General features: G+C 35.3%; 1 protein-coding gene across 1 annotated transcript; it reads left to right on the forward strand.

Annotated features, from left to right (window-relative positions):
* The first annotated feature begins 523 nt into the window (after positions 1-523).
* On the forward strand, positions 524-2150 carry LOC129283127 (CD5 antigen-like). Its single transcript, XM_054918966.2, has 3 exons — positions 524-609; positions 1003-1329; positions 1983-2150. Exons 1-3 carry the CDS (start codon positions 537-539, stop codon positions 2084-2086), a joined length of 504 nt encoding a protein of 167 aa, XP_054774941.1. The 5' UTR covers positions 524-536; the 3' UTR covers positions 2087-2150.
* The last annotated feature ends 17056 nt before the right edge of the window (positions 2151-19206 follow it).

Consider the following 19206-nt stretch of genomic DNA (forward strand, 5'->3'; position numbering starts at 1 on the left):
TATTGCTATTATTTGTTATCACCAAATTTAAAATAATAACAATATAAAACAAAATCCCTGTAAAATTCGATAGGGTATTTTTATTTACTTTGCTTTATTTCCTTATTGGCAAAGTCCCAGGAATAAGTAAAACGATTAATACCAATCACATGCACGCCACGTGATATCAAAGCATCGCAATTCCTCTTTCCACTTGTTAGGTCGCGAGATTAAATGTTAGTTTTATAAAACGACAAAAATATGAAATATCCCGTTTAAACATATCAATAAAATTGGACGCATATCGGTTGACGCGTCTAAGTGGACCTTTCCTGTTTCATTTGATATAATTACACTGTCAGGGGAACTTTGTTTGTCTTTGTTCATTTCCTTATTGGCCGTTGAAACAACTGCCACATCGGATCAGCGCGCGCCCGCCATTACTTCTCGTACGTTTTCCGCTCGCTGTCATTGCTATACTGAACGAATATATTAGGAGGCCAAAGATAACTTTTGTATCATTTCTCGGTTCTTCCAGCTGTGAGTCTGATGTCAAAATGGCAGCGATGAACCTGAAACTGATTCTGTGCATCCTCCCTGGTCTGATAGCCGTTTCGACAGCGACACGTCGTGAGTACTATCTTAGTCTTCGTATATTTTTTTTCGCTCGCACTAATGTATACTTTTTTAGTTGCTTTTATCATCGATATAGGAATATAATTATGTAATGTATAAACCATGCTTATACGCATTATCGCAGTCGATAAGAATTAACGTAGTATTAGTTATTGTTTAAAACAATTGATTAATAACAAATCAAGTGATATTGAGGTCATGTTGTACTTAATTTTAAGGTAAAATATGATTCTCAAACCAAACTACTTCACGACAAGTGAGGCACCCTCTCTCCAAGTTCTGTTAAACGTGCCCAAACGGAAAGATCTAGAATTACCAAACAAATAATATCCATCGGGAAATTACCGTGTGTGCATGTACATAATGATTTTTGTTCTTAATTACCAGAGTTCCAAGTAGATTTAGAAACTGTGACAAGCAGTACTTATCCACACGACTACGTTGTCAAAGTGTACATTGATGGAGCTTGGGGAACAATCTGTGCCGATGACTGGGATATGAACGATGCCGAGGTAGTCTGCAAAGAAAGCGGCCTTGGATATGCGAATACTATCACGGTCAGTGGTACCCTACCAACTCTAACTGGAGCACAGTGTTTATCCTCGGTGAGATGCTACGGCCATGAAGATCGCCTCTCGGACTGCCCAGAACCATCACTAAGACCAAGAGGGAGCGGAGGCAATGACAAGGCCATAGTGTGTTATCCTCCCTCAAGTGAGTAAATTTCACGTTGATTATCATTTGATATCACAAAACAATAATATAACATATCTTCATTGGCTTGTATTTTAAGAATTGAAGTAATCTAAAGCCATAAATGTTCTCTTTTTGGGTATTTAATACTGCATGTTTAGGAAAGATTGTGATGAAAACCATTGATAAAAATGAAAATTATATACTACCATGACTACTGCCGACATATGGCGATGATATTTAGAGTGGGAGACGGAAGTAACGATTAAATATTTTCTTCATTTACGATATATGTTATTAAATATAGATATCGAAGAAAAAAAGGTTATGACGTCACACATTTAACTACGATTTTTTCCCTTCTGACTTTAAATAATTCTATCATTGATTTCATTCATTATTTGTTTCATATCTGAGCCGCTCTTTAACATTGCATGGAAGATATTGTTAGTAAAGGGTAAACTGTATCGATAAATGTTTCAGTTGTCTCGAAAGTACCATAGTACCTACATTATCCTGAATACTAGTACTTGTTGATGCGTTAAGGGAGATTATAAGTTTAATCCGTAAGAAATAATACGATTACGTAAAAAAAATACAACATGAACTTTTCTATTGCATAACTAACGAATAATTATTTAACATTCTTTTGCCCCTCTCTTTTTTTTTACCAGGTGATGCAGGTTTGCGACTCAATTACGGACCTGATCAGTATTCAGGCTGGGTAGAGGTCAAGCTGTCAAGTGGCAGTTGGAGTAATTTGTATGGTGAATTTTAGTATGATTGGTATTTTATTTGAAGCCGGCGAGCATCTGTCGTCAGCTTGGATTCGGGGAGCTCAACTGGTGGGATATTTTGATCATAGCAGCTCGATCAGTATGACTAGAGTATCGAGTTGCGCTTACGGGATTGCGGACCACAGAAGCTATACGTTTTTCTTGGTCCGCATCAGGGATAGAATAATGTAAAAATGGCAGTAGCGATGTCGAGGTTTTGTCTTCAACCAATATCTAAAAACTCAATGAAATGAAGATGTTCTATTTGGATTATCTGCATGTTAATACAAGTATGATATTGTACATTTACGTTCTTCTCATATTTTGTCAATCATATCCATTTTGTCTTTACCCTATAAAATCATTACATAGTATTTGTGTCATTATTTACAAGAGCTCCTGTGAGAAGTAAGCTGACCAAACTTGGCCCTTAAATTGTTCGTGAACGGAGCAGCAAGCAGGAGGGCACCAGATCATTACAAGGACGAAGCTCTGAATTTTAGTGAGTGATGCAAAATTGCATTCTTGATAATGTTTGTCCATTTTATATTATGCAATGTAAGATCTACATGTATTTGTCGAATATGTCTAGTTTGCCTCTGCGTACAAAGTAGCTGTTGCTTGGGCTAGCGCCACGAGCGTTTTCAAGCGGCGTGCGCGCTTGATGAAATGTCACCATTATTTTGTATCATTAGTACTTGCTTTCTTGTTTTCTTTTCTTGAGCTTTTTCTTGAGCCATCTCGTTGGTCCAATAGTTTTTGTGAATCTATCGCGTTAGTTTTAAATTGGCAATTCGTGGGAAATACTTTCAAACAGGCATTTATCATTTGGCTTTCCTGGTTGGTTTAAGGGCCGGTTACGTCTCAATGTTTTAACGGGTATGCCGACGGATGTATGGCAAAGCCCTTTTCTTATTTCCGTCTCTTATAAAGGATTTTGAGAACATATTTATTTCGTGATGTAAATTGTAACATTCAAAAAAATATTTTGTGTTGTTAAAGGGGAATCCAATTTAAATGACACGTTTTTTTAGAGGAAAAATTGAAAAAAAATCAGACAAGTAGATGAAAGTTTGAACAATATCGGACAAACAATAAGAAAGTTATTAACTTTTAAAATTATAAATGTTGGTAATTACTTTACACAATGAGACTTCAGATAGGCCGCATTGGTGATGTTATAGTGATGTAAGGCAGTCGCTACTCTTTTCTTTGTCTCCGATACATTAAATGACTAAAATGTAAATCGTTTCAAAAGTTTTACTTCAAACTATATTTTCGTTCATGAGGACATACAGGAATTTTCTACCATGGTTACATTCTAATTACTGCCCAAGAGGAATAAGTACTTATATTAGGAGAAGACCCATTAATCCCTCATAATTAAGGACATGGTGTACGGCAACGACCCTACCACTTGTCATAACTTAACCTATTCACCAAGTTGCCAATTTGAAATTTACATAGTCTTATTGATATCAATTTCAGAACAGATATAACTTTGTTATTGGTTGTCCGATTTCTGTCAAGCTTTCAGCATTCGTTTTAAATGATCACTCTTCTCAGCCACACAATACTTAATGGTTAAGGTTGGATTCTCCTTTAACGAAATTCAGCTATTTATATAAAGATGAAATGAATGCTATCAATTAATTTCATCTGCCATACGTACATTGGCATGCGCTGACTAAATGTATATGTGTGACAACCCCTTTCACTTGGGGGCCGTATCGTAAACCTGTTCGTAAAGTAAAGAGCGACTTCGGTATTTTTTTATTTTTTTATTTTTATTTTTTAAATATATAAATCTACAGTATAGAGACCAAATAATCTGTAGTCTCCGTCCGCTTGTTGGTTGATCGATCTATTTTGCTTTCTTTCGATCATCAAGGCTTAAATCCTGTATTTGCTTACTAGTATACGGTTTTCTCATTTGTACTTATGTATCCTCACTTGTTTTAATTATGTCATAATTTTACTGGAGAGACGGATACAGGTTGAACATTTGTTGTCTATATTTTTTCTTATTTTGTTCACTTACGTTTTGCTTCCTTTCTCTCTTGCTTTTTTTTCATATTTGTTTTTGTTTTGTTTTGTTTGTTTGTTTGTTTGTTTGTTTGTTTTTCTGTAAATTATTTAGAGGTAGTTAAGTATATGGCATAGTGTATTCTATTCGTTAGGTACTATTGTTTAATTCCTCCCCTTTTTTAATGACCGACTTAACTAAGTTTCCATTTAGCTTCTTGAACAATGATGACTTGTTGTCTCTCTCGGCGCAACGTGGCACTACTCAAACATTAGATAATCATGAAAATTCCAATTACGATACACACATACGAAATTTCATGGATAACAATACCGCTGATCTTAATTACAATTTCGATTCCAATGATCAATGCGGGCAGCTCGTTACGTCACAATATTTTACAGAACAACATTTCAGATCATTCGTTACGTCAGACAAAGCCGAGGAAACCCCCTTTCTTCTCCATATAAACATTCGCAGTGCAAGCAAAAATTTTGATAAACTTAAGTTATTTCTAGATAATAACCAGTTTCCGCAATCGTCATTCATTGGTTTAACTGAAACGTGGTTCTCGGACAACCCATGTTCCCCCTTCTCACTCCCCAATTTTAATTTGATTGTTAATAATGAAACAAAAAGACCAGGGGGTGGTGTCGCACTTTACATACCACAACAATACCATACCAATGACCATATCTAACGATGTTTTAGAAACACTTTTTGTTGAAATCAGAAATCCAAGAGGTAAAAACTTTATGCTAGGTGTATTTTATAGACCTCCACATTCAAATGCCAATGCTTTTTTAGAAACCCTGAATGAAATTTTACTAAATCCTCTTTTGAAAAATAAAGATTGTTTTTTTTTATGGGTGACTTCAATATTAACTTAGTAAATTGCAACTCTAATAGCACCTCGCAAGAGTTTCTTGAAATGTTTCTATCACATTCTTTTTGCCCCTTATTACGAAGCCGACAAGAGTGACGAATAAGTCAGCCACTATAATAGACAACATTTTCAGTAATACAATTCGACAAAATCATAAAGCTGGTATTATTCTTAGTGACATCTCTGATCACTTTCCAATTTTTGCCAAATTATCTATGAATAAAAGTGTCAATAAAGAAACATTTAATCCTACATTCCGAAAGATAACTGACGACAACATAACCAATTTGATTAATAATTTAAACATAACAGACTGGTGTACTGTATATGACTCCTCGGACGCTGACGACGCATACAACTGTTTTATTACCATACTTACCTCTTCTCTAGATACCCATGTTCCCCTTACAACCAACAGAAGATCAAATTATAAAAAAGATCCCTATCCACCCTTGGATTACTAAATCACTCTTAAGATCCATCAACCGCAAGAACAACTTATATTATAAATACATAACTAAACCAAGTGATACATCTCGCTACAAGTACACTTCATATAAAAACACTCTTACATCTTTACTTCGTATTGCGAAAAAAGAATATTACACTTCTCAACTCGATTTATACAAAAATGATATTAAGAACACATGGAAAATCATCAATGGTGCATTAAACAATAAGAAGAAGAGTTCTACAATTACACAAATAAAATCAAACAATACCATCACTGATGACAATAACATAATAGCAAAAGAGTTTAATTCATATTTTTCACAAGTTGGCAACAATTTAGCAAGCAAAATCCCTCAAACGAATAAATCTTACAACAATTTTCTCGACAACCCAAACCCAAACTCAATTTTTTTTAATCCCACAAGTTGAAGAGAAATCATAAATATTGTTAACAGTCTGCAGTCCAAAAAGTGCCCGGGGTTCGACGGTATTTCCAACCTCCTGCTTAAGAAAATTATTTTGGCTATCGTCGATCCTTTGGTGCATATATTTAATATTTCTTTGAACACAGGAAGGGTACCCAGTCTTATGAAAATCGCAAAAGTAGTCCCTCTTTTTAAAAAAGGAGATAATCAGCTCGTCTCCAACTACCGTCCCATATCATTGCTCACATCGTTATCAAAAATTCTTGAAAAACTTGTCCATACACGAACTAGTACGTTCTTTAAAAATAGCAATATCTTTTCGGACTTTCAATTTGGGTTTCGCGAAAATCACAGCACCTCGCATGCAATTTTATCTTTCATTAACAAAATCACTACTTCCACTGACAAAGGTTGCCACACTGTCGGTATTTTCCTGGACTTCTCCAAGGCCTTCGACACCATTAACCACGAAATTCTTTTGTATAAACTATCTCATTATGGTATTAGGGGGAAGGCCTTGGAGTGGTTCAAGAGCTACCTTACAGATAGGACTCAGTTTGTATCAATAAACAATCACAATTCATCCAACCTTCCAATTACATGCGAGGTACCACAGGGTAGCTTACTCGGCCCTCTTCTTTTTATCACTTACATTAATGACATCCACAAAACTTCAAATTTACTTTCATTCATACTCTTTGCTGATGATTCCAACATTTTCTTTTCTCATGATAACATAAACCAACTTATTAGGATTGTTAACTCTGAACTCATGCATGTGACTGAATGGATCAAGGCAAATAAAAGACCAATTACATGCTATTTAGTAATAGAATAAATAGTTTGCCCGACAATCTCATTTTTGATAACACTGTCCTTGAAAATGTTTCTGAAACCAAATTCTTGGGTGTACTTATTGATAATAAATTATCATGGAAACCATGCATCGACAATATATGCAAAACAATTTCAAGAAATATTGGAATTATCAACAAGCTCAAATTTTTTATTCCATCTCGTACACTACTTACACTATATCACACCTTAATATTACCATACATTAATTACGGTATTTTGGCATGGGGTTGTGCAATCCAAACACAATTACATAGGATACTTTTGTTACAGAAAAAAACACTTAGGATGATATTTCATACACATTTCAGATGTCACACAAATAAATTATTTTTTGAAAATAAAATCCTTAAAGTTAATGATATATATTTGTTCCAACTCGGACAATTCATGTACAAACTAAATAAAGATGATCTCCTCGCAATTTTTTCAATTATGTTCTGCAAAAACTCCTCTGTACACGATTATCCTACAAGACAACAAAACTCCTATCCCCTACCTCCAACCCGAACTTTACTTGCAAAAAATTATTTTGTCTTTTCTGGTCCCGTATATTGGAATTCCTTGCCCAACGCCTTTAAGGAATCCCCAGGCATCACAGTTTTTAAACATAACCTTAAAAAGATGCTTATTAGCCAATACTTTACACAAACAAGTCAATCTACCATATTACCAAAACTATATACAACAAAAACTTTTTTTTAAACCTCCCAGGGTACAACTTGCCTGCCGACCTTTTCCCGCACCTGCCATGCTCCTCTTTGCACCTCCAATTGTACCTGCACCCCCCCTCTCTCCCTACATTTGCTTCTCAGTTCCTCCCTCATTATCACAATTATTGTAACCATTATTATGTTATTATTTTTTTTATTATTATTACTATTATCACTTATTCTAATTTGTGTTACTCTTTCGTTGTTACCTTTGATATTTTGTATAGCCTCCTTTTCCCTCCTCTTAAACTGTCTTCCATCTCTCCTTTATATTATAATTTTGTAATATACAAGCTTTGCTTTTCTTGGCAAGCCCCTCCATTCTGTTTTATATAGTCATTATAGTCAAAGTTATTTTAGTTCGCATTAGTTCTCATTGTTTATACCTTACTCCGATTGATGTTGTACTTCAAATTTGACTATGTATTGTTTGATTTTGTTGTGCTTTGTGAACGGAAAATGAATAAATCTAAAATCTAAATCTAAAAATCTAAAGAACGACTGATGAACATGTCTTACTCGCTTAATAAAACCCAATGAATATTAAATGGAGAATCTCATTTACTACAAGAAAGGATCACCAGTCCTTCTTAAAGCTGCTCTTAACTTACGAACAGCTTTATGAAACAGCCACCTGGATTTTTTTAGTTTTAGTTTCTATTTTTAATGTTTAAACTTGTTTTCAAATTAGCTTCAAGCGTCATTTCTGCCAAGTTTTTGACATCAGCTTTCAATCTAGCTTGTGTTTCTTTTGAGGATACCATTGTAAATACGAACCAAACACATGTATGTACTGCCATGAGAGTCGACTCTATCAGAATACATTAATGATACAGGGAAGTCGGGTAAGTACGACAGCCATCATGGACAAAATCAAGACGAGGTAAAATCCTGAATCGTGGTGTACTACAACACTTTATTTATTTATCTATTTTTTTTTTTATATCAGTACTTTGTTTAAATCCTCTCATGATGACAAAAGTATTATGTACTACATTCCTCCAATTGAGTAGACCCTAATTAGAAATTGCAAAATGGCAAGATGGTATAACATCACAAAATGAATTTAAAAAATAGATTCCTAACAAGTATTAGCGGTTGAAAAAAAAATAAGGCTTTGAATTTGAATATCATAATGAAACCAATTTTTGTTCTTTAAAAGACAAGTCCACCCCAAGAAAAAAAGTTGATATGAATAAAAACATAAAGATCCAACAAGCATAACACTGGAAATTTCATCAAAATCGGATGTAAAATAAGACGGTTATGACATTTTAAAGTTTCGCTTAATTTCACAAAACAATTATTTGCACATCCTGGTCGGTATGCAAATGAGGACCAATTTACATGCATACAGTTTTGATTTATACCAGAGATTTAAAGCTCTTTATTAAGACATTTTCCAGAAGTTTAAGATTTTTATGCAAATAATGAATGACCGTGTCTTCTGCATAAAATGAACTTTGCATTTATCAAAAGCAGAATTTATGTCATTTATGAAAATGAGCAACAGCGGTCCCAGTATAGCACCTTGTGGTACACCATTCGTAATAGGCTTTTCGTCAAAAAGTGCATTATTGATACAAGTTATGATTTTCCTGATATATATACAGGTTGAGAAGTTCAGAGATAAGAAGTAAGTGATCGACTGTCAAACGCATTTTGCAAACCTAAGAAAATAGTGCCAACGTAGGAGCCACTATAACTTGGCTTGGGCCAGTAATCAGGGACTATGGCTAGTGTGATTACTGTGGAGTGTTTTGGGCGAAATCCCGACTGATTTTGGCTAAAATTCAAATCTCTTACCTGGAGACCTAAAATCATGTTAACTTTGTTGTGAGTACTGCCAATGTTTGTATATATATATATGCAAAGTGGTTATTAAAGTCATTAGCAATATCACTTGAATTTTCGCTTCTAGAAGAATATTGTATAGCCTACACATAACCACGCCTTTAACTGTTAAAGAAGAATGGTTAAGATGCAATGTTTTTACCCTTAATTTTAATATGATGCTTATTTCTAATTCGTGTTTTCTTAATATCATGCTTACAGGTGAAGCAGGTTTGGAATTCCGAGGGGGACCTGATCAGTATTCAGGCTGGGTGTACGTCAAGCTCTCAAGTGGCATTTGGAGTAATTTGTATGGTGAATTTGAGTATGATTGGTATTTTATTTGAAGCCGGCGAGCATCTGTCGTCAGCTTGGATTCGGGGAGCTCAACTGGTGGGATAGTTTTGATTATAGCAGCTCGATCAGTATGACTAGAGTATCGAGTTGCGCTTAAGGAAATGCGGATCACCAAAGATATACGTAGGTTTTGCTACACATATCTTGTCATAAATTTTTTTTTATAAAAGGTCTTCTGCATATTATTGCAAATTTGTGCATAATGTAAATTATTATTTGTATCCCCCTTATAAATATTCATGAGTATTCTATATAAACGATTGGTTAATTCGTGATCAAGTGGCAAAGTATGATAGCAATACCCCCCAAAAAAAAACAAAAAAAAAAACAACATCGCAGTCATCGTGCAAATAGCTCCGTATATTTTTCGATATATTTTCATAGGGATAACTGCGCATGCTCACGCGCGATATGTTTTCTCAACGTTGAACTGCGCATGCTCACTGTCTTTACCAGATCCAAATCCGTACCACATTACAATTTTCAAAGTGACATCTTCCATACGCACAGTACGTTTAAAAAAAAGCACTAATCTCAGCGCAGAGACAGGTATAGGGCTTATACACACAAACTGAATAATAAATAATGCTTCTCGCAAATTTGAATAATGCTTCTTGTTGATATTTATTTTTCATTGCTTTATTATGACTATTGTTTTGTCAAAATTAAATGTATCACCTTTGTAGATGTTATGTTGCATATTTATCTTCAATGCAGAAATAAAATAAAATCAATCAATGAATCAAACTCCAGTTCATGAGCCTAAAGCTGCTTAGTACTATCTAGAAAAGCCAAAGTACATCGTTAAAATGAAGGTGTAGGTCTCACGCTTGGTGTTGATGCAGATAATTTACATCGTGAAAAAAGTACTTAGGTACCTTTTGAGTTGAAAAAAAGACGCAAAAGAACCATTATTCCCTTCGTAAAATAAAAAAATACATCCTTAAAGCTAAATGAAAGTAGTTGCAGTAAAACACTGATTTCATGAGAAAGTCTGTAAACCCAAGGTTAAGTATTACTATATCATCGTGGATCTAGCTCTGGTACAGTTACATAAACTGAACTTTGTATAATCATAAAATCTAAGCTGAAAAAATGATCACACTGAAGATCGCCAACACAGATAGGCACACGTGGGACAGTGTATATTATTATTGATGGAATAAAGACCCGACGGAAGTGCCCGAATCCGCGCTTATTTTGCTTATTTCTCAGCGATTACACAATTTCTTCCAGAATCCTTTGGCACATATTTTTTATTCATACAAACAGACACTTGGGTGGTCATTATACTGAATTCTGTAAAAAGTCATTTTTGAGATCGTTACCACAACTGGCATTTATCTTTAAAATGAATATTCCTATACTAATGATCATTCATGCAAAAAAATCTGGCAATTTGGAAAAAACTTCCGCGCCGGCGTGTAGAAACATAGGTTTGCGCTGGTATTTCGATATTACTCTCGAGCTCCGCGGCTAGCTATTATTCATCTGCATGATCATAAACCGATTCCAGGTGGGTGTTTAATAAAGCTGTTTGTAAGTTATGATCGACTTTAACAACGACTGGTGATCCTTTCTTGTGCAAACTAGTATATTAATTGGCGATGGTTAAGCGCGTAAGGTTCACCACTCGTTCTTGAAGTCGCTCTTAACTTACGAACAGCTTTATGAAACGGCACCCTGGTGCTATACTCGCTGATTGGCAAATATTTTGACGTGTGCTTGTTAGCAAATGAGGTCAACGCGTGATAGGTTAATGAATATTTTAGATCTACTCTCTCAGCCAAGGCGAGCAGTACGGCATGTTTGTGATTTTGTTTACGATGTCATCTACGAGCTGCGCATATGTTGGGGATGATCTTTTACATCTAATTTTAATTTACCTCAACGTTTTCCTTCAAAAAAGGTTTTATCGTAATTTAAAAAATAATACGAGATGTTACTATATTTTTATATAGATAAATAATTCCCCGAGTTTCGTAATTTTGTCAAATTAATGAGATAAAATTTACATCTAACAGAACGAGTGACACTCTATCCCAGCCACATGAAGTTTATCGTCGGTGCATATCGTCTGCTGCTATTCGTTAAGTTGATTTGCCCTCAGGTTCGGATTACATTCACTTGTTTGTAAGTACAGTTTTATCATTATTTTCCTTCTTCATAGTCATAGAGGTAAGAGACTCTGTCTGGACAGTGTGGTTATTCATTTTCATAAATTCAATTTGGCCCGCGCGGTGTAGCTAGCACTTAGCATCTGCATGAGTTGGTAGCGAATCGGCATGTGATCGTGTTGCAAGTTGAATTGTCCGACTCGTCATCATCGGCGTAATTCTCCCAATTTACCTCCAACTACGTCACTTTGTTGTTCATTTCATCATCATTCTCTTCATCTTTAAAATCATCAATTTGAAAATCCAAATCTAAATAAAATTCTGGGTTTTCTTTCATTTCGTGATCGAAGTATTCAGTGACAGTGTGGAGAAAGCGTACCCTCGCAACAGGTTTTGCATGCAAGTGGAGCTTCACGTGGGAGAGCCAATCACGCCTCTCGTACAGAAAGTGACGTCATCAAATTTAAGTCAATTCAGAGACCGATGCGAGGCATATTTCGGAGAGGCAATTTAGCGTTTTTTAATCGGCGATTTTCACCTTATGTATTATTTTCGGTATTTTTGAATGACTCACTGATAATCCCCACATCATTACCTTTCCATTGATATATAATAATACCACATTCATAATCAATATATTTCTCCTTTAAGCAAAAGCTTAGCAAAAGCAATTGCTACTTTGTATGCATCTGTCCCATTATGGGGGCAATTCTGAAACCCTTCTTTTTGTCTCCACGAAATACCGATTTTTATCCTCAAATTTGTCATCTTTCCTAAAGAGTACACCTATGCACCCTAGAGTACTAGAAGGGGCAAAATACTTATTGTTCTTGATTCTTGACCTCATCGAGATACAATACTGAATACACGAACTACGCTATAGTCATTTTAATAAAAGTAGGCTCTGTGACAACAGTTCTGTCTTCAGACAACTTAAAACTAGCGATGATGGCTTTTGTGTTTGAAAGCCAAGGGTAGTGAAACAACCCTTCAAAGTAATGGATGGTTCAGTGCCCCACCACCACGACCACGTAATCAGCAGTCTGTGTTTCTCCGCTCTCATTTGTTTTAATAGGAAATCATTTGCCCTTATCATTTGTGTGCGCCTCACCGGCGGCTGACTAGAATACTCCCCAGGACTGGAGTGGAGGATGCGCCTACATTGCGTGCGGGAATGACTGATTGAAATCCGATGACCAGGGTAATAATATATATTAGACACGTCGTCCCGATGTATTAAAAGCTATTTAAAAGCTGATTATTATTAGTATTATTATTAAAGGAAATTATGTGGGTAATTCAAATAACATTTCAGAACAACGCATTCATGATCTCACAAGGATACCAAATGCGGTGAGTGGAATCACCCAATTGTTTATTAAAATGGCGTCTTGGTTATATGTGAACTATGAGTCAAAACGTGTTGCTTTATAAAATGGAAAGATCTATCTCTTAAAACAAAATTACATTATACCATGATTATACACACTATGGGACAAGTCGCAGGACCGTACTGAAAGTATTAACTATTCTTAAATGGTGACATTTACTAGAGGGGACCATGCATCCTGATCACGCTGATTAAGTAAATCCATGAATGTATTGTGATAAAAAAAAAATCTTTGCATAATTATGGTATATCTAATTATTAGGGAAAGTGCACTTTCTGTCAAGAACTGACTAATTGACTTTAAAATTTTGGGCTGAATCATGACCCTATAAAATAAAAATTATGCCCGATTAAAAAAATACAAATGCTAATTTTAAAAGCTGAAATTAGCAGTTGGAATTACCTGTACGGTTACTGGGGGTATGATTGGAGGTGTAAATTAACCAAGCTTGAATCTGTTTTCATTCGGGGAAATTCAACTGGATGGATATATTTAAGTTGATAGATCGAGTTTGAACGGTGCTAAAGCATTTTGATACCTTTTTCATAGTCCCTTCCCCTTTTAACCATACATTTTTTTGGTACGGCGTAGAGTGATGATTATGTTTGCATTCTATTTACACATCCAGGAATGACATTTTTTCCAAATTTTTGCAAACAATAAATTTACGAAAAACAAGAAAGATATACGAACCAAGTAGTAAGACTAAGCGTATGCAGAATTGCCTAATCCTGATAGAATCCGTTTGTATAGACAAAACCTTTGAAAGATTATGGATTCTTATTGTATATTCCAGTCAGGATTGTCCATTATGTTCATTGCCCGTAACTTGCCCTTTGATTTTGGTGTAGTTCTCACATGTATTTGTCAAGACCAACCTTCTTATTCCGAACATTTTCTTTGTTTTCCCTTTCCTGTCTATCTTCCCTAACTCTGATCCGCTTTCATTACTTTCGTCCTTCCACATATCTCTGTCTATCCCGACAATATGAAAAAATACGCATGAATGTAATTAAAGTAATTCTAATTATATAATAAGGTCAATGGAATGCAGTATACAGGAGGTTATCTATTTTGCATACTTGAAAATTGTAGTGTACAATGTAATTTATGAAATGTATACTAGTGCTTTTAACTTTGTAATTCACATGCAATTAAGTTTGTTAACTACAATTTTAATTGGATAATTTTAATAAATTACATAGTAATACAATGGCGGGATAGGTGACTGAAAGTAGACACAAACGTTTTCATCTGAAGTATTAGCAATGATGTAAGTCCTTGTTTGTGCCTTTTCAAAAATACTGACAATAATTATCTTTGCCCATTTATAAAGCGTGATACCTGACATCAGAGGTTGAAGCTTCATGACCATACAATACATGGGCCGCGGAACCCAAGGAAGGGGGGGGGGGGGAGGGGTGGCTGGTGTTTCATAGAAAGCCTTCTCCACTTTCGGCTCAGCCCCGCCCCCCCCCCATATAAAAACTGTTCTGCGACCCCTAACATACAGTACAAGTTACATCATCATCGGTATGTAAGAAAAGTAGTGCTGGTATAACAAGCGAGTTTCTAAATGTATCGCAAGTAAAATCACAATGGGCAGCTGAGAGGTCTCTGTCGAAAATTGACTTGTGAACAAGAACAGCAGATAATTTCGGAGCTGAAAAAAATATTCAAAATATGTCGTTTTTTGTCCAGAGTCAGGACGAAGCAGCTGGTTTGATTCACCAATTTTCGGCAAAGATTTCTTGATGTCTCATTGTCATAAAGGGTATTCGACAATATCTTCTATGTAATTCAAAGCGTTCAACATCACGGTGCAAAACTACATTCTGACGCGTCACGACGCGTCCTGACGGTTCTTTAATAAAGGAGGATTAGGAAGCTTAAAGGAGGAGTGAACTGTGTGTGGTCTCTCATTGACTGTATGTGATAAATACGTAGTCTTAAAATATACGTTTTCAGATATCTACTAATACTATGTCAGAGAATAAATTGACCTATAATAATTGTATTTGTAGAGAGAAACTAAAATGTTTTGAGAGGAAAAGTAAAATGTTTCGCCACTTGGTCATGTTAGTAACATAATTACTGCGGTATAAATGTATTGAGTAGATAATTAACATGTTATCATTCAAGTGGGTCTATATTACTAGACTACACTAACATTATGGGTCAGGAAACTGGCCAAGTATGAGCAGTTGAGGACTCAAGATGGTGCTATTGGTTCGTATCTGCTTTAATAGGTGCGCTGGGCTGAAGACGATGCGAGCAGAATGTAGCATTAGAGTGACCTGTACTATTGGTTTTGGTATGATTGGTAAATTATTGCAGAGGTATGCATTCAACTTTTTGTCAAAATTGGGTTGATTTTTGGTTGATAAATAGAATAAAGAAGATTATAACTGTGATACCTGGACTAGAATATCGAGTTATTCTTACGGGTTTGCGAGCCACAAGATAATTATAATACATTCAAGCGAAATATATTGGTGTCAGACTTCGTTAAAGTTTAAGTTTGGAATCATAGAGAACACCCTATCTGGTACAATACAGCCGTTGATTCCTGTTACACGTAAGACAACATTTTGATTAATATTTTATCACTTATGATATCAATTACATTTCATGCAATTACAACATCAGAGGTTCTTCATCGTTATAACGAAAACAAAGGAAAACAGAAAACCAAGAAAAATGATAGAAAGATGAGAAATCCATCTTTTCTTCCCCTTATCCTTTATCCCCGACTTTTTCATCTCACTTTCTCCATTTGCTGACGTTTTCATTTTTAAGAGTAGCCCCTGAAAACAAGGGAAAACAATGTTATGAAATAGAAAATCGATCTACGCCAATGAATTCCCACCCCATGTGGAACACTGCTGCTTTTGTGCATCTATACATTACAATGGAAAACACTTAATCTTACAGATCTTTACGCTGTAAAAAATTGTGGTGTTAAAACTGACACCAATTGGTGTTTAATAGAGGACCACACCCTGAGGTGTTAAAATAACACCCTAGAGATTGAACATAACACCAAAGAGTGTAAATGTAACAACCTTAGGTGTTGTAATAACACCAATAGGTGTAAAACTAACACCACCAATTTAACACCGGTGTAAAATAACGGGTGTGGTCCTCTATGTACACCGGTTAACACCACAGTTTTTGCTGTGTACCGTCTTTCCACTATGAAACGTTAACTAGCCGAAAGAGCAATACGAAGGCTAATTGACATCTCGAGAACATTCGTGTGTCCTTCGTATCGCTTTCGGGATCAGTTCGATACCCCCGAGGACATGAAGAAATCAACACGAAGGTGATCTGATGCGATCAGCTGGAATCCCGATGACATTACGGCAGGTAAATTGGACATACAAAGGAAATTAACCCTTTTTAAACCAGGGACGTGAACCATCGGGCAGTTCTTATCGCCATCATATGTTTGGTCAATGATTATGAAGTTAAAACACCCTAATGGCAAGTCGAAACCTGATTAAATGCAGTAAGTAGTTCCTTGTGGCTACCATAATTTCTGATTTTCCTTATCATCGTGACCGTTGATCTCCGGAGTTTAAATGCAGTTAGTATCTTTAAATGACAGTCGGGATGAACTGTATGGTAATAAGGTGAATGGTCGGGTGTATTTTCTTGAATATCATGAAGCTATTTTAATTATGAATTCGGATGAGCTGAATTGGTAGGATATTTCTTTTGTTATTTAAACAATCACATGATTTTGGAAGAGTGATAAGTTTATCAACTTACTTGCAGATTAAGGTTTTGGGTTACTTTACTTTACTCACTAAAACGAGGGGAAATGAGGAATCATAATAGGAGATTTACGTTGTTTCCAAGGAGTAAAAAACCTTTAACCCAATTATTAATTTTCTACTAGTTGTTTTAAAAGGGAATTGAATTCGTTTCCTACTTGCCCAATGCTCAATTCTAAATGCAACTTAACTATTGTCAAATCTTATCTGCTTCTGAAACTCTGCAATGACAATCTTCAGTTACACATACAACAGGATTGGGATACGTTCTGTTGTCGGAACTTTGTTATCGATTTCCTGTAGGCATATTCACATTAGAAGATTTATTGCTTGATCGATAATGTGCTGCTATTCACTATAAACAAATAATTAGCACGAATTTTTCGTAATTTATATAGTGCTAATCCGCTTTCATTTTGTATCTCAATTCAAAATCCATATTAACCGAAACCAATTGAACGCCTACAGAACACGGAGCTCCGGATAACTTTGACCCCGAAAAATTGTTATTAAAGGAAATTATTATTACCTCTTTGGCAAATACATACAATTCAAGTCAATACCATTACGATGAGAAGAATATCAACTGTATCTATATTTAAAGATATGCATTACAAAATAGTAGTTTTAGATCATTTTCATTTTTGAGAACTACAAATTGTTGGTATTAGCTGTAAATTATCAGTTGGGATCAGCTGTATTATAATTAGTAAGATTGTATATTTTATTTGACCAGTCAAGTCGCTGTCATTGGGATTCGGGGAATTCAATTGGTGGATTAGTTTTAAATACGTTTTTAGTTTTTAAATACGAAATCAATTTAGGACTGAATAAATCGAATTACTCTATTCCAGGAACTTATATTCTCATATTTTTACACAAATGCAAGTGAGAGCCCCCCCCCAAAAAAAAAAAAAAATCAACACGCTTTCATTATCGTATGTAGACTTTAAATTTGAAAGCTAGTTTCCTAGATATATATAGTATAGCAATATTATCTAACATTATCTCTGCTTTATTGGTGTTCTTAATCATGTTCTCCTTTCTTTGACCGAATACCCAACCTCGCACTGCTTACAGAAAAAAATATCGAAACCTAGAAAAAATAAAAATATCCATAGTTTACTTGAAAGAGATTATAAGAAGAGGAACTATAAATCACTGAACTTTAAAACTAAAAAAAAGTGTAATCATTTATTTTAATGAGTTAGAGCCATACATGTAGTCTGTTTTGTTAAGAATAACAGTTTGATATTTTTTCTGTTTTGTTATTGAATTGGTCAGCTCGGGGACCGAGCTTTTCGAAGGAGGGAGTTGTGTAACAGAATGAAAGGTTTATTCAATGCTCAGCATGGTTTCGGAACGGTGAAGAGCGTAGAATAATTGTTAATCCATGTACATAGTTGCAGATGGAAATTTAGTAATCGTTTGTATTCGATCGTAGATATTTTCTTTAAAATGTATTTAAGCACTATTTGCTGACAAATAACGATGTTTACAACTGCATGATTATGTTAGATATTTATCTTTAATTGTTGTTCACTGTTCGGGTATAACCACTAGCGTACCTACGGGGGGGGGGGCAGGGGGGCACTCTGCCCCCCTGACGAGTCACAACCCATGCAAAAACGTATCTCTGCCCCCCCCCTGACGGGCTTGAAAAACCTTTTTTGCCCCCCTGACGACCTTTAAGACCTTCAATGCCCCCCTGACGAACTTGAAGCCCTTTTTTTTTTTTTTTTTTTTTTTTTTTTTTTTTTTTTGCTTGTCAAATTTTTTCTGGTACGAAATCCTTCATTTGTGATCGAAGACATTTTATTTATTTTTTTTTTTTTTGCTTGTCAAATTTTTTGGCGGACGGTTTTGCCCCCCCCCCTGTGGAAAATCCTAGGTACGCCACTGGGTATAACCAATAGTGATAATTACCATTTATGTTGTTTAAAATATTTATTTCATGCCCCTAACTGTTTTTAAAAGAAGATTAAATTTTACGGCCTGACAATCTCCCTCCTCGATCGTCGAGTATAAACAAGTTTCACGCTCAATTGTGAGCCATGCAATATGCCTTGCAGTAACACGTTCCTGCACGTAACTCTGCCCAATTTTTATTCGAACCTTCTGCGACAGGATGAACGTGATATCTTCAATAAACGTTATAAGAAAATGAATGCTTTGCTCCCTGCTTGTCGTTATTTTGTTGAATGGAGCTACAATTTAATATACATTGTCGGAAAAGCAGAAGTACATAACTGTTGGAAAAATACTGAGATGAGTGAGGATACAGAAA

Source organism: Lytechinus pictus, unplaced genomic scaffold (assembly GCF_037042905.1).
Source record: "Lytechinus pictus isolate F3 Inbred unplaced genomic scaffold, Lp3.0 scaffold_20, whole genome shotgun sequence".
Classification (NCBI taxonomy): domain Eukaryota; kingdom Metazoa; phylum Echinodermata; class Echinoidea; order Temnopleuroida; family Toxopneustidae; genus Lytechinus; species Lytechinus pictus.

Coding starts and splice junctions, on each gene's coding strand:
- LOC129283127 (XM_054918966.2), top strand. CDS start 537: ATGGCAGCGATGAACCTGAAACTGATTCTGTGCATCCTCCCTGGTCTG. Junction 610..1,002: donor CGTTTCGACAGCGACACGTC/GTGAGTACTATC, acceptor CTTAATTACCAG/AGTTCCAAGTAGATTTAGAA. Junction 1,330..1,982: donor AGTGTGTTATCCTCCCTCAA/GTGAGTAAATTT, acceptor TTTTTTTACCAG/GTGATGCAGGTTTGCGACTC.